The sequence below is a fragment of the Prionailurus viverrinus genome, chromosome B4, assembly GCF_022837055.1.
Source record: "Prionailurus viverrinus isolate Anna chromosome B4, UM_Priviv_1.0, whole genome shotgun sequence".
Taxonomy (NCBI): domain Eukaryota; kingdom Metazoa; phylum Chordata; class Mammalia; order Carnivora; family Felidae; genus Prionailurus; species Prionailurus viverrinus.
This window is the reverse complement of record NC_062567.1, coordinates 68,907,721-68,922,817: the sequence shown is the minus strand read 5'-3', so window position 1 is coordinate 68,922,817 and position 15,097 is coordinate 68,907,721. Positions and strand designations below refer to the sequence as shown.

Below are 15,097 nucleotides of genomic sequence, written 5' to 3'. Positions count from 1 at the left end.
ATGGTAGGCATGCAGTCAGGGCCTGTGAAGGCACATCCTAGACTACGTGTGGTGTGTCATGACGTGTATGTCTTTCCAGAGCTTGGAAGAAGAAAATACTCTCCTAGCATCTGCAATCCCATTCAGCCTCGGTGTAGCAGCATTCATGAAAAATATCATTGTTTTGTCCAAATAGAACTTTTATTAATCCATTTCTATCAGTCATGCTCAGAATTAAAAACAAACAAAAAACAAAAAAACAAAAAACAGAAACAAAAACACAAGCACATACTTTTTCCCCCCCCTTCTAAATATTTTTACCATCACTGCTATTCTGGTGGCCACCCTGTTTTATACATGATATGGATTTGCAAAAAATATTTATTAGAATATTAGAATTGAATGTATATGTTTATAAAAGCTTTATTGGAAGCAATAGGTAAAAAAGAAAATGAAGACTTGATCAAGAAAACACCAGTATTTTTTCATTTGACCAAATTTTTGTTTCTTTCTGGTAGTGTAAATGAAAAGGGAAATTGGTCTATGTATCTTTATAGAAGAAAGTTTCACAGATGCTCCTTTTAAAGTCATGGCTAGTTTCCTTTCTATTTGTGTGAGGATATTTTGAAGGCAATGCTTTTTTTTTTTGTTGCTTCCTTTTTATACTTTCAACCCAAAAATCAATTGAAAGAGCAAGGTCAGTTTTCTGTGCCTGAAGGCTGCTTTCATCTCCAAGACCATGAGATTCAGAATTATGAAGAAAATAGGAAACAGGTGAGAACTACATTTTAAAAAGATCAAATTCACACAATTTTCCCATGTGGAATAAAGAAGACTGAAATCAGTTCCTGGTTGTTGTTGTTGTTGTTTTCTCCAAAGTCCCTAAACTGAGAAACATAAAAATGAACAAAGAAAACCTGACAAATTCCCTTCATATTTCAGTTTATTTTCTTGTAAATGAACAAAACTTTCTTTATGCAGAAGGGAATGAATGAGAAGGTACAGGGGAAAATTTTTTAAATGAAAAAAACACCTAATACGCAAACCTTCTTCCATAGTAAATAATAATTCTTTGTCAGGGAAAAGATAGGAGCTTGTTTTATGAGAAAGGGCTGTTGCTTTTGTTCATTGTTGTTCTTGTTTAATCCTTGAGCACTCTTAAAGTCCAGTTGCAGTATAGACCTCAGCACTGTGATAGGGCTTTTGTCGATTCCCTGCCAGATTCGCGGCTGTGAAGGTGTGAGTGTAAATATCCATCAGATGAATGGAGAATTTAGTAAACGCTGTGCTCCCTCTCTCCCTGCCTCCCTCCATGTCCTCCCTTCCTCTCCCTTTGCTCTTGTACATCTGCTTTCTTTGCAGCAAGGGGAAGTTGACTGTTGGCCTCTGCCTTGCCCAGAGGTGGAATGTGAATTCAGTGTCCTCCCAGAGAATGAGTGCTGCCGGCGTTGTGTCACTGACCCTTGCCAGGCCGACACCATTCGTAATGACATCACCAAAACTTGCCTGGATGAGATGAATGTGGTTCGCTTCACTGGGTCCTCTTGGATCAAACATGGCACCGAGTGTACTCTCTGCCAATGCAAGGTAAAGCCTATTAAATGCAAGTAGGAGGGAGGGGGCGCCTGGGTGGCTCAGTCAGTTGGGCATCCGACTTCGGTTCAGGTCATGATCTCGCGGTCCGTGAGTTCAAGCCCCGCGTCGGGCTCTGTGCTGACAGCTCAGAGCCTGGAGCCTGTTTCAGATTCTGTGTCTCCCTCGCTCTCTGACCTTCCCCCGTTCATGCTCTGTCTCTCTCTGTCTCAAAAATGAATAAACGTCAAAAAAAAATGTAAATGCAAGTAGGGAACTTTTGGCCAGCTGTAACCCAGGGCTCCTCGATATTACTATGCTCAACCTGGCCAATGGGAAGCATTTTATTTTTCCAATTTATTGTTCAAACAGCTTTATTAGTGCCCAGGCTAACTTTAGCTTTATTAGCCACTCAGCTTTATTAGTGCCCAGGCTAACCACCCTGTGCATCCTCAAAGCACATTCAGGGAGAAGGAGGTGTGTGATCAAAAAACCAGAGCGATCAGTTATTTATGTCACCAGAACAAAAAGAACCTACTCAAATTGCCCTAAGGTATCTAACTGTACACATCTTAAAAAAAAAAAATCTGCAACACAAACTTCACGTTTCTTCTTTCATGATGGAAGACAATATTATTTTATTGATTTTTATCTGGTCCTTTTATGAGGTCTGTGAGATATATCGACAAAGTAAATATATTACATTTTCCAAAGTGAAAATCAATATGGAAAAAATGGGCATATTTCTTGGTTCGTTGTGGTCAGTTGCATTGGGTTAAAAAATTTAAGATCTGTTGTTTGCTATATTTTATTCCTACAGTTGGAGAAAAATCATTATAAAGATTTTTCTTCTTATTCTCATCGGAAAATAGAGCATGTGCCTTTTACTTCAATGAGAACAAAAATACAGATAATGTAGACAGTATACAGAGTTCATACATACTAGCAGAGTTGAAAGCATTCTACTTGATTATTGTTCCTACAAATATTTGATTTAGTGGTCACGGTATTTCATAGTCATAATTTTTGAATCAACACTAAAACTAAATAATCTGAAGGCTTAACAACAACATAAGAAAGCAAAGATTCAGATTTTTTCCAACATAGCATAGTCAGATAACTATAACTACACTGCTTTTTAAAATGAACAATTCCATTAATTTTTTTCAGTAGAGCAATTTAATTCAGATTCACTTGACACAGATTCTTACCAGAGTGGCTTGATGTAACAGGACAAAGAAATATAAAATGCTTTAAGCTTTGGAATAGTATTATCTATTTCAAACCAAAATTTCTGTCTCTTTCAATCAGTGTAATTTTTGTCAATCAAGCAAAGCTTTTTGAGTGAACATTTAATGCGGTTTTTGAAAGTGCATTAGCAAATTTGAAAGTTACTGCTACTACTGAAAGTGACTAATGTATATGCAGTGCTTTAATATACATTTAATCTGAGTACATTTAGCAGTGCATATCTAGAAACTTTAGCATTAATAACCAACAGGGAAATACTTTCTGACATTTCATTATCAATTAAAGTTGAGTCCCTTTACTTTCTTAATCTAACTAAGACTATTGTTCCGAGAAGTGACAGCAAAAATATATACCAGGCAATAGGATGAAAAACACACCAAATATGGCTCACATAGATACTTCCAATAAGAAAAATGCATTCAGAAATAGCAAAACATGAGAGTGTTTTCTGAGTGAAGAGCATGAACAAGCTTGTCATTTACTCTCTTATAAACAACTAGTAGGATTTGGGGGCTCATGATAGGAATGTATTTCAGGAAATGTATTTTAGATTAGTTTCATTTTTTGACAAATAAATGCAGATTCTCAGAAGTTACTATTTGATGCTATTCCCGTTTTCCCTCATTAAATATGAGTTATAAAAATATGCTCTATTTTACCAAATCTGTCCCAAATACAAATTTTTATTATGTGTATTTTATGTTATTCTAAAAATAAAATGTATGCCAAACAGGCTCCAGATATTGCATTGGAGGTGAGCGCTTTTCACAATTTGGGGTTTTCAGAACGCCATTTTTATTTATTATCTCCCTGTCCTACCCACCCTATGAGTTATTTGAATATTTAGTCAATGAAGACAAATTGTGCTGGTATTCTTCTGGTGCCAGGGTTGTAATGATAAACAAAACAGACACAATTGTTCCTGGAAATTATTGCTTAGAACCTTATTGTCTAGAGCTGTACCATCCAATATGGTTGTCCATAGCCAGATGTTGCTATTTAAGTTAATTAAAATTAAATAAAATTAAAGCTTCAATTTCTCAGTCATGGTGGCCGCATTTCAACTGCTCAATAGCTACATTTGGCTAGTGGCTGTCATATTAGCACCTATAAAAAACGTTTCTGTCATCACAGGATGTTCTGCTGGACAGCACTGGTCTAGAGGTGAAGAATGCAGCGTCTAGAGTAAGGCTACCTGGATTCAAAGCCTGGTCAACCACACTAGCAATGTGACTTCAAGGGATGTTCATTAATTTCTCTGTGGTTCAGTTTGCTCACCTGAAAAATGAGAATATTAATAGGGATAATTTTAGTACCTACTTGGGATGGTTACTATAAGAATTGAAAAGATCCATAAAAAAATGTTTCCTACACATTTCATATACAGAGCAAACATTCAATGTTAGCTATTATTGGTGGTGGTAGAGTAAATAGATAGTACTCAAGTTATGAAACAGATAAAGGTGACATTCTAAACTGTGATGGATACTCTGAAGGAGACGTGTACTGTGCTAAAAGACTGTACAACATGTGTACCAGTTCTCTCCTTAGCAAATGACATTGAAGATAAGAACTGAAGAATTAGGAGTTGGCAGAGGGGAATTTTTTAAAGATGTCTTTTTATTAAAGATGTCTTCAGTTTTAATTTGCTTAGGAAAGAAAGAAAGAAGGAAAGAAAGGAAGGAAGGAAGGAAGGAAGGAAGGAAGAAAGAAAGAAAGAAAGAAAGAAAGAAAGAAAGAAAGAAAAGTTCCTCCATTCAGAAGTTAAAGTCTTGAGTCAAAAATGAATTACTAAGGTTGCTTTTCCTAAATCTAAGAGAGACCATGAATCCTTTGATGGGTCAGAATAAGCTTTGAGCTTCAAACAATAAAGAGAGATGTGTCCAGTTGAGAAATAAATAGGAAGGGAGGAAGAGTTAGAGGGTAATTTCCTTTAGTAAATAATTACCAAATAGACCACTTGGAAACTGGAAACCAGGGAGCTACTTTTAATTCCTGGGGAGACTCTAGACGTAAATACTGAAATAATTGAGGTATGAAGAAAATTAGAGTTTTATGAGGATGAAGGTCCTAACTTCCTAATCATTATCAGAAACAGCAGACTTAAAGTTTTGAAAGTGGACCTCTGTACTAATATTAGAATAGATAACTAGATCTATCTATGGAAACAAATGCCCCACAAATGAGAACGTTAAAATGAAGATTTTCATGTATGATCAGGAGAGATTTGCAAATCAATAGAGGAAGAAAGGATTATTCTATATATATATTGGAATATCATATGCCAAAATCAATTCTACATGGAAGATATGTTAGATATTAAAAATAAAAAGAAAATGTAATAAAATATTAATCAAAATTCTGGAAGGGAGATGCCTTTTCTAACATAAAAGTGATAAAATATACCTCAAGGGAAATTTAGAGCATCTGTAGACAAATAAAATTAGGAAATTACGAAGTCACAACTAGAGACTGGAAAAATAGTCTTCCAGAACATATGATTTCTTTGTTAAATTAAAAACATGTAAAAATTAACAAGAAAAAGCATTTATTTCCCATAAATAAATAAGCAAAGAATGAATAAACAATTCACTAAAAATGCAGCTATTAAAAAAGAGATTATACAACCTTTAAATTATTAAAATTCTAATGTAAACTAACATAATGAGTTATTATTTTCACATACTACAGTAAAAAAAAAATTCACAATAATTTCCAATGCTGACAGAGCCATAACTGGAATTATAATTCTTATTTTTAGTGACATTGAAAAATACATGTCAACAGCTACACACACCTCTTTGCCTACTCTCCATCCCAACTCAAACATCTTTTGTCCTATTAATCCCAGGTCTAAGAATATAACCTAAAGAAGCAATCTAAAATATGGAAGATGCTATGTGCATGACAATTTTCACCTCAAAATTATTTGTCATATAAAATCAAGGAAGAAACCAAGGTGTCCAAAAACAGAAAAACAGTTAAATAAGTTCTGGTAACTCTATATGATTCAATAGATCATATTATATTGTAATTATGTAATATATATAATTATATAATTATATTATTCAGCCATTGAAATACTGCTTAAAATAAAAACTAAGCTAAAAATATATAATATACAGTTTAATTGCAGGAATGTTGAAAATAAAAGAGTATGAAAATTAATTCTATGAAGATATACTAAATTATTGATGGTAATGGGATTTTTAAATATATGTTAATTACTCTATATACATATATCTATAATATAATTTTTAAGCAGATTAATATATTAATTATACAGTAAATGATTAATAAATTAATAAAAACTAAATATATTGAAATAAATAATATTAAAATATACTATACATATGTGATATATGAATATATTACTGAAAAATAAAAGCCAACTCTCTTCTAATCTTGATATTTTGGGTTTAGCACAAAAATAGTGACAATGACTTTTTTATAACTTTTTAAAAATACAGAATAAATATAACCGGAAATAACAGGGTGTTAAGAAGGGGCACCTGCATGGCTCAGGTGGTTGAGTGTGCAGCTCTTGATTTTGGCTCAGGTTATGATCTCACAGTTCATCATATTGAACCCTGCCTTCAGCTCTGCATTGATGGTGCGCAGCCTGCTTGGGATTCTGTGTCTCCATCTTTCTCTGCCCTTCCTGCACTCTCTCTCTCAAAATAAATAAATAAATAAATTTATTTTTTATTTTTTAAAAATATTTTTAAATATTTATTTGTTTTTTGAGAGAGAGAGAGAGAGACAGAGCATGAGTGGAGGAGGGGCAGACAGAGAGGGAGACACAGAATCTGAAGCAGGTTGTTATGTGTTATGACAGCACAGAGCCCGATGTGGGACTTGAACCCAGGACAGTGAGCCAAAGTTGATCACTTAACCGAGCCACCCAAGTGCCCCAGTAAATAAACATTTTTTTTTTAAAAAAAACAGGGTGTTAAGGAAATTTACTGTATACTACGTAAAAATAACTAGTTTTTATAATTCATTATAATAGTAGGTTGTTACTATTCCTAATCAGACTAAATTTCAGTGGATCACCTTTGATTTTAGTTTTTATCAAGGTAATATTTATTATAGTGAAATGCATAGCTATTACGTGTATAATTTGATGAGTCTTATAAATCAAAATATAGAATATTTCCAACACTCTAGTGAGTACCTTTTTATCCCCTTCCAGGCACTACCTACTTACCATAGCAAACACCATTTAATTTCATTATAATATATTTATTTTGCCTTTTAAAAATTTCATATAAAAGGAATCACACAGAATGTACTCTTTTATGTCTTCTGGTGAATTAACCATTTTATCATTATGTAATGCACTCCTTTTCTCTAGCAAGGCTTCTAGACTTGAAGTCAATTTTTTCAAGTATTCATTTTATTTGGATCCATCTACTTTAAACCTATCTATGGTTTTATATTTAAACTGCATCCCTGGGGCGCCTGGGTGGCGCAGTCGGTTAAGCGTCCGACTTCAGCCAGGTCACGATCTCGCGGTCCGTGAGTTCCAGCCCCGCGTCGGGCTCTGGGTTGATGGCTCAGAGCCTGGAGCCTGTTTCCGATTCTGTGACTCCCTCTCTCTCTGCCCCTCCCCCGTTCATGCTCTGTCTCTCTCTGTCCCAAAAATAAATAAACGTTGAAAAAAAAAAAAAAATTTAAACTGCATCCCTTATAGTTAATGTGTACTTAGTTCTTATTTTGTTATCCAGTATGACAATCTCTGTCTTTTAAATGAAGTGTTCGGTCTGTTTACATTTAGTGTCATTTTTGGTATTGGTGGATGTAGGGCTACCATTTTGCCATTTGTTTTATTTTTGTCCTATTGTTTACATTCTCACCCCTCCATTTCTTCCTTCTTTTTATTTTTATATTATTTAAATTGAATTTTTCTTTTGGATTTTTAACTATAAGTTTTTATATTATTATTTTAGTTGTTGGTTTAGAGATCACATTATATACCATTAACTTATTACAGCATAATAAGATTTACTATTATACTACGTCAAATAAAACATAAGAACTTCAGCATAGTAGAATTCCATCTCCCTTAGCCTTTGAGCTATAATAATCATATATTTTATAGCCATGTAAACTATAAACCATAAAATTCCATGGTATTATATTTGCTTTAATCAGTCAAATATCTTTTAAGGAAATTTAGGGGAAAAGAAATGCCACATTTCATATTTATCCATATATCTGCCATTTCTAGTGTTCTTCATTTCTTCTCACATGTTTGAGTCTCCATCTGGTGTCACTTCCCTTCAGCTTTACTTTCCTTTAGCATTTTTCATATTGCAGATCTATTGGTAACAGATTCCCTCAACTTACATTTATCTTTAAATATCTTTATTTTTGAAAGATATTTTATTAAATATAGCATTCAGGATTCACAGATTTGTTCCCAGCATTTTAAAGGTGATACTCTATTGTTTTCATAGTGACGATTCAACTGTCATTTGTATTTTTGTCTAAAATATGTATAAAATATGTCTTTTCCCCCTGTTTCCTTTCACAATTCTTTCTTTTTTAGAAGTTTGACTACGATGTACTTAGGTATGATTTTTGTGTATATGTTTATTCTCTTTGGTGTTTGTTGGGCTTTTTGAGTATCTAGGTTGATGTTTTTTTTCCATCAAATTAAGAAAATTTTGACCATGATTTCTTCAAGTATCTTCAAATATTTTCTCTCCTCCCTCCTATTTTTCTGGGACTGTGATTACTCATACGTTATATTGCTCAATACTATTCTTCTGAAGGTCACTGAAGCTTTATTTTTATATCAGTCTTTCTTCTCTTTGTTTTAAAATTGGATAATTTTTATTTTTTGTTTCAAATTTACCGACTATTGCTTCTGCCATGTCTAATCTGCTGTTAAACCGGTCCAAAGAATTTTTTCATTTCAAATATTGTACTTTCACTCCAAAATTTCCATTTAATTCTATTTATAGTTTTCTTTATCTGCTGAGATTTACCATCTATTTTTTTTTTACCTCAAACATATTTAAAATGGATACTTTATAGTCTTTGTCTGCTAATTACTCCATCTGGATTATTTTTTAGTTATTTCTATTCACTGCTTTTTCTCTGGATTGAGTTACCTTTTCTTATTTTTCTTCACATATCCAATACTTGTTATGATTTATTAGATATTATGGATAATATATGGTATAGACCTTATGTTCTGTTAGCTTTCCCTAAAGACTATGTTTGTTCTAGCAGGTTGCAAATTACTGGCCAATCACCTTGCACTTATGAAAGCTTCATTTGACATTGGTTACATGGGTCTATTCCAGGTTTACCAATAGGTCTAGGGTAAGTCTCTTAATTTTGAGACCTTGTTTTACTCCCAATCATGGCCTTTTTGGGCTTTCAGTGAAAAACGTGAATTTTTTTATCAATCCTTCCTAACTTTGGAGGACACAAATTTTAAATACTGCTACCCACAGGAAGCAGCATTTGGAATCTCTCCCTTGGATCTTCCAGCCTTCAAGCTGCAACTGATTATTTCTTTAGTCTCTTCTGTAATTCAAAGACTTTGAAGTTGAGGAGAGTTTATATGCTGATTCACTTCCTCCTTTCTAGATATTTTCCTCTGAATTTACAACCCCTCTGGCAGCCCTAAAAGTTGTCCTCTGGTGTCTGGGGCCTATCAGATTGTGTCTTTCTGCTTGAGTTATTGTTAGCCTAAGCTGCACAGACCACAGAGTGCCGTAAGGGGAAATGCCAAGTAAAAATAAATCTCACACAATACATTTCCCTTCTTTCACAGATTGAAACCTCTCCACTGTCTGCCTGTTTTTGGTCACTATCTATTGCTTTCAAATTGTTATTTTTTATATTTTGTCCAGATCCTTTATAGTTATCTGTTGAAGGTTAGTTTTATATATAAGCAACTAGAACTCCAGTGGGATATTTTATTACTCATTCATGTATGAACTATGTTTCCCTAATTGAGGAGCTTCCAGTGGTATATGATTTGTGGAGCATTTATCTTGTTACAACAGAAACTATTGATATGGAATAAGAAAAACATTCCTGGAAGATTTTGGAAAATATACAGTCCCTTCCTCAAATATACTCATGGGAACCATAATAATGATTTTTCCACCCACAGGGTTCTAATGCCAGCTTCACATACTCTTTGGTAGAAAGCTCCAGAAATTCCCTCAAAAGCCATACAATTTGAGGAACGAACACTCTCAGGAACTGGTATATCCCTCATTTCATTGGGTCCCTGGACTGGAAAAGATCGTGCAATGGTTATGAGCAGGATAACGAAGCTTTAAAATGCCACTAGAGATCCAAAAGATATTGAGATTTCCTCTGTCAGAATAAGAACTCTGCTCAATAAAAATTAAGAACAGAAGAGGATTAGCTTAAATTGATAATACTGTTCTTGGAAATAGACTAGTTTTTTCCTCATTTGGTGTGCTTCAACAAAGTTTAAAGTATCAAAATCTTTTCTAAGTTTTATCTTATAAAACAGACACTTTTGATTTTATCATATTAAAGTATAATACATTTTTAAATAATCTAAAGTCATTTATCTGAGAGGAAATACGAAATAGAGGATGGATTTTGGAGTCAGACTAACCTGAACTTTAATCCCAGCTATACGATTCACTAGCTGTGTGAATTTGGACATGATATTTAAGCTTTCTGATCTTCGGTTTCTGAATCTAGAAAGTGTGACTATTAATAGTGACCCATTGGGAATGGTGTGAGGTTGAAATCAGATAATGTATTTAAAGTGCCTGGCAAAGTGGCTGACACAGAGTATGCACTCAAGAAGTAGAAGGATATTATCATCTAATGATTATAATAATATTAACATTATCATCATTACTAGTTAGCTGGCTGAAGAAAGTAAGAGTGTACAAAGAATTAAAAGAGTGAGATATTTTTTTCTTTTTTGTAATGCACTGTATTATTTTGGTATTTTATTATACAAATTAATTATGCATATCTGGCCTTTCCCTGCTATTTTTCCTGCTTTCTCTCTACACTGTTTTCTTCACTAACTCAAGATTCTCACCCAGACCTTTTTTCAGCTTCTTAACTGAACAAAACTCTTTTCACTTTAAAGCCTTTACTTATTCTGTGCTTCCCTGTGCTTTTGGCCTACCCTTCCACACTGCCTTGAGGTCTTGGTTTAAATATCACTTCTACAGAGAAGTCTACCCTGGCCACCTAATCTAAGTCAATCTCATGACACCACCTAATTTATTTCTTTTATAGCAGTTTTCACAATTTTTGATTATATGTTTACTTGGTATTTATTATTTTTCTCCCTCTAAAAAACTGTAAGCCCTGCTCCGTGAAGATAGTGACCATGTCTGCGTATTCATCAATATACCTAGGGCTCAATATATTCAATACATATTTTGTGAATGAGTAAATTAGAGAACAAATGTAATCTAAGATGCCATGAGGTAAATAAAGCTAGTCTATGATTTGCCACAAATGACTGGGAATAATTGGTTCTACAATAATAGAGACATGAGAAGTGACTGGGCTATTGAACCTTAAGGAGTGCATAAATAATAAGTAAACCCCAGTTAGATTTATGTGTACCAATCAGTAAGTATGAGTATTTACTAATGGCTTAACAGCTTATATCATCCTTTTCTTTCCTGTTTTTTTTTTTCTTCTCTAGAATGGCCACATCTGTTGCTCAGTGGATCCACAGTGCCTTCAGGAACTGTGAAGTTAACTGTCTCACGGGAGATTTCTGTTTAAAGAATGTTCTTTCATTAAAAAGACCAAAAAAAAAAAAAAGTTAAAACTTAAAGTGGATGATTTGTGGGCAGCTAAGTGCAGCTTTGTTAATAGCTGAGTGAACATTCAATTATGAAATTTGTGAAGCTTGAGAAAATCACTAAAGGAAAATTCTTGGGGCAAAACGAGACTAGAATTCTGCTTCTACTGTGTCTGACATCACTGTGGTGGAAGAATGGGTGTGGAAGACACAGCACGACATCATGACCCCTGGATATAAAGCCTGAGCCCATCAGAGCTTTGAAAGCCTCTAGCTTCACTGGTGCAGAAAATTTTTCTCTAGATCAGAATCTTCACGAATCAGTTAGGTTCCTCACTGCAAAAAATAAAATAAAATAAAATAAAATGTAAGGCAGTGAATGAATTATATTTTCAGAAGCAAAGCAAAGAAGCTATAACGTGTTATGTACAGTATACACTCCGAAAAGAAATCTGAAACAAGTTATTGTAATGATAAAAATAATGCACAGGCATGGTTACTTAATATTTTCTAACAGGAAAAGTCATCCCTATTTCCTTGTTTTACTGCACTTAATATTATTTGGTTGGATTTGTTCAGTATAAGCTCGTTCTTGTGCAAAATTAAATAAATATTTCTCTTACCTTATAACATGTCTGAGTGTCTTGTTTAATGTGTTCATTTTTCCCACAGATGCTTCAACATACAAGTTGCTTCCTAGTTCTGATGAAAAACTCCCACATGCTATCTCCAAATTGAAAGGTGATTTTCACTAAATTATATGTCTAAGTGGAGGATGTGACAGATACCTTCATTCTTCCTCTCTAGATGCTCTCAATCACCTTTTCTACCCTCTCTGTTTCCTGGGAGCTGATCTATGTAGACCATATTAATGGGTTCCCTTGTGCTCTGGGTTCTGGTCTGATTTCACCAATGGGGACCTCTGGCAGGATCTCAGAAAGAGGTAAACTTGGGGGTTTTATTCTGCTGGCTCCCTTCCTGCCAGATCACTACCACGATTAGCAGTATCACCTCACTGAAGGCTCCGTCTCCTGACACATGGCCCCCTCTGACTAGCTACCCTTTCCAGGTTCTGATAACTTCTTCTCTTTGCTTCTTCTAGCTTAGTAAGAACTCTGGCTGTTTTGTTCTCAGGAGGTACCTGCTCTATTTCTTGTTGATTTCCCTATTTCCTGTCACATCTTTATGAATGGTCCCTTTGTTAAACTCTCTTTAATTAGGCAGCTTGTGTGTGCCATCTGTTTTCTGCCAGGGCTCTGACTGATACATCTAAGGAAGGGAGTATATAAGGATTGGGAATGTCTTGAAGAATTGGGCCTTCACATTTTGATATAAAAAAATTAAGGAATCCCAATGTTAGGAGGGACTATGACATTACATGTTAAATTTGTTGATATACTAGAGAATCTCAGGAGGAAAAAAGTAAACAGATTAATGACCCAATAAAAGATATATAATCCAATATTGCCCTATTCATATGTTTTGCATTAGGGTGAAAAACAAATACAAAATTATCAAATTAAATTTTAGCTGCATAGAGACTTTTTTTCTTTAAAGCAGAAAATGGAAATGGCCAGGATATGACCACCACAAGCTACGGAAATGGTTAAAGTGGCTTTTCACTATCCCTTCACCATTGCTAAGGAAACATTCTTACACTAGCTGAGCTGAAGGATAATTTATAAATGTCTTAATACTTAGGCATGTGTAATATTTATTGAATGTGTGAATTCAAGTATCTCTCTATATTCCCTGGATTTATCATAAATTATTTTTTCTGCTGCCTTTTTATATTTAATTTAAAATTTCAGCAGAGAACAGGGTTTTTTTTTTCTGCTGTTATTTACTACGGTAAATAGCAACTTACTCTCCAAGAAGGTATTAATTTGAAGATATTTCCATGTGAGTTTTTCCTTATATACATTTTGGATTTCATATTAAATCTTCCTGAAAAAATATATTTATTTGCATTAATGAGGAGACTAAGAAACAGTGTGTGCATGGAGATGTGTGTATGTATGTGCATACACACACCATCTTCATCCATATACTCATATATTCACCATTTGGATATTTTATGGCTTTCGAAAGAGGAAAAAGAAGCAAGACTGGAATTGCATATTCCCAATTTGTTATAAACCTTTGTAGGGCTCTGAGCATTTTGGTGGTTTTGCAGAAGCCTGGTTTCTATAGACTGCTAAATGAAAGAAAACTCTTATAACACTGAAAAGAGGGAAAAAATAAGATTATGTTCTCCCAAAGACTATTAAAACAATGAATGTGTTCAGATTGAATTTTTTCCCTTCAAGGTTTATACTGTAAAAAATAGATCCCTGGAGAAATACTGTTTACCCCGACAAGCAGTAATCAATTGCTTCTTAAGAACTTTTTTCTTTGAAAAAGAGGTGGTTAATGCCCTATTTCTTACTCTGGAGATAATTGGCAAAATGCCATAGTTGAATTATACCAACATTATGGGAAAGTGAGAGCTAAGAAGCATGAATTTAATCTGGGGGTACTTGGTTCTTTTAAAAGCATCTCTTGGTGACAATCCATGTTTTTTACATTTCTTATAGTTTCCCTTTTCTGAAAAGAAAAGCACAAGAATATTTAAATGTGATTCTTTGGTAATGTATGGCGATCCATATCATTTATCTCCCTTTTCGAAAGACTGCCATATTGCTTTTTTCCTCTGTCCTATATGCAGGTAAAGAGTGTCACGGGTTTGTTCAATTATACCACAATATCATGGAACTCTTTCAACTAACTTGGTTATCCATAGCCAAAGTTGAAACACTCTATAATTGCCTTTAAAAAAATGAATAGTATATCAAAGCTGTAAAACAGCAATCAATACTCTTGAGTGTAAGAGTAGCAGAAGTTACTCATTTGAACAAAGCTGCGATTACATGTGCTAAATAAAAAATCAGCTTCAGTTCACTAAGCATTAGCTCATCTATCAAAGCTCCATGTTGCTGAACAGTTTGGAGTTCCTCTGAAGGTCAGCAGGTTCCAGAGACCTGTGCATGGCCGCAGTCCTGTTGATCTAGCGCTCTAACATCGATGAGACCAACTTTTTTTTAGAACAAGACATTTTGTTTTCATTTTTTCAAATGTAGAGTGTTAGTGGTACAATAGTAAATTGATCTCAGAGATTCCTGCCAAAAAGATACATAAGTGAATGCTTATGGTCTGTACACACTTTATTCATGGAGGTACCTGGACACTCACCCTCTGCACTCCCTTTGTTGCTGTGAAGTTGGCTCATTGTGTTCTTACTGACCTTTCATTATTGATGCACTGTTTTCTGCCCTAGAATTCAATATCTTCCATAAAGGAATTGTCAGCTCTTTGCAGAGTAATTGCCCTTACTTAATAGACCTGCAGGTAGAAGGGCAGGCGTGCCTTGAGCTATAGTGGCCCTGGATCTGTGATGAAATAAATTGACAAAGAAGAGAACCATTGGAGGAGTTTTGAATAAAATACTCTGAGCTGCAATTTCCTATATATACC

General features: G+C 34.3%; 1 protein-coding gene across 3 annotated transcripts in view; it reads left to right on the top strand.

Moving 5' to 3' along the window:
- Positions 1–12,211, top strand: part of NELL2 (neural EGFL like 2) — a 404,650-nt gene extending 392,439 nt beyond the window's left edge. For all 3 annotated transcript variants that reach the window (XM_047868431.1, XM_047868430.1, XM_047868429.1), the window contains exons 20-21: positions 1,342–1,566; positions 11,483–12,211. In XM_047868431.1, coding sequence (XP_047724387.1) covers positions 1,342–1,566; positions 11,483–11,533 — 276 coding nt within the window. In that variant the 3' untranslated portion in view covers positions 11,534–12,211. The remainder of the gene's footprint in view (positions 1–1,341; positions 1,567–11,482) is intronic.
- The last annotated feature ends 2,886 nt before the right edge of the window (positions 12,212–15,097 follow it).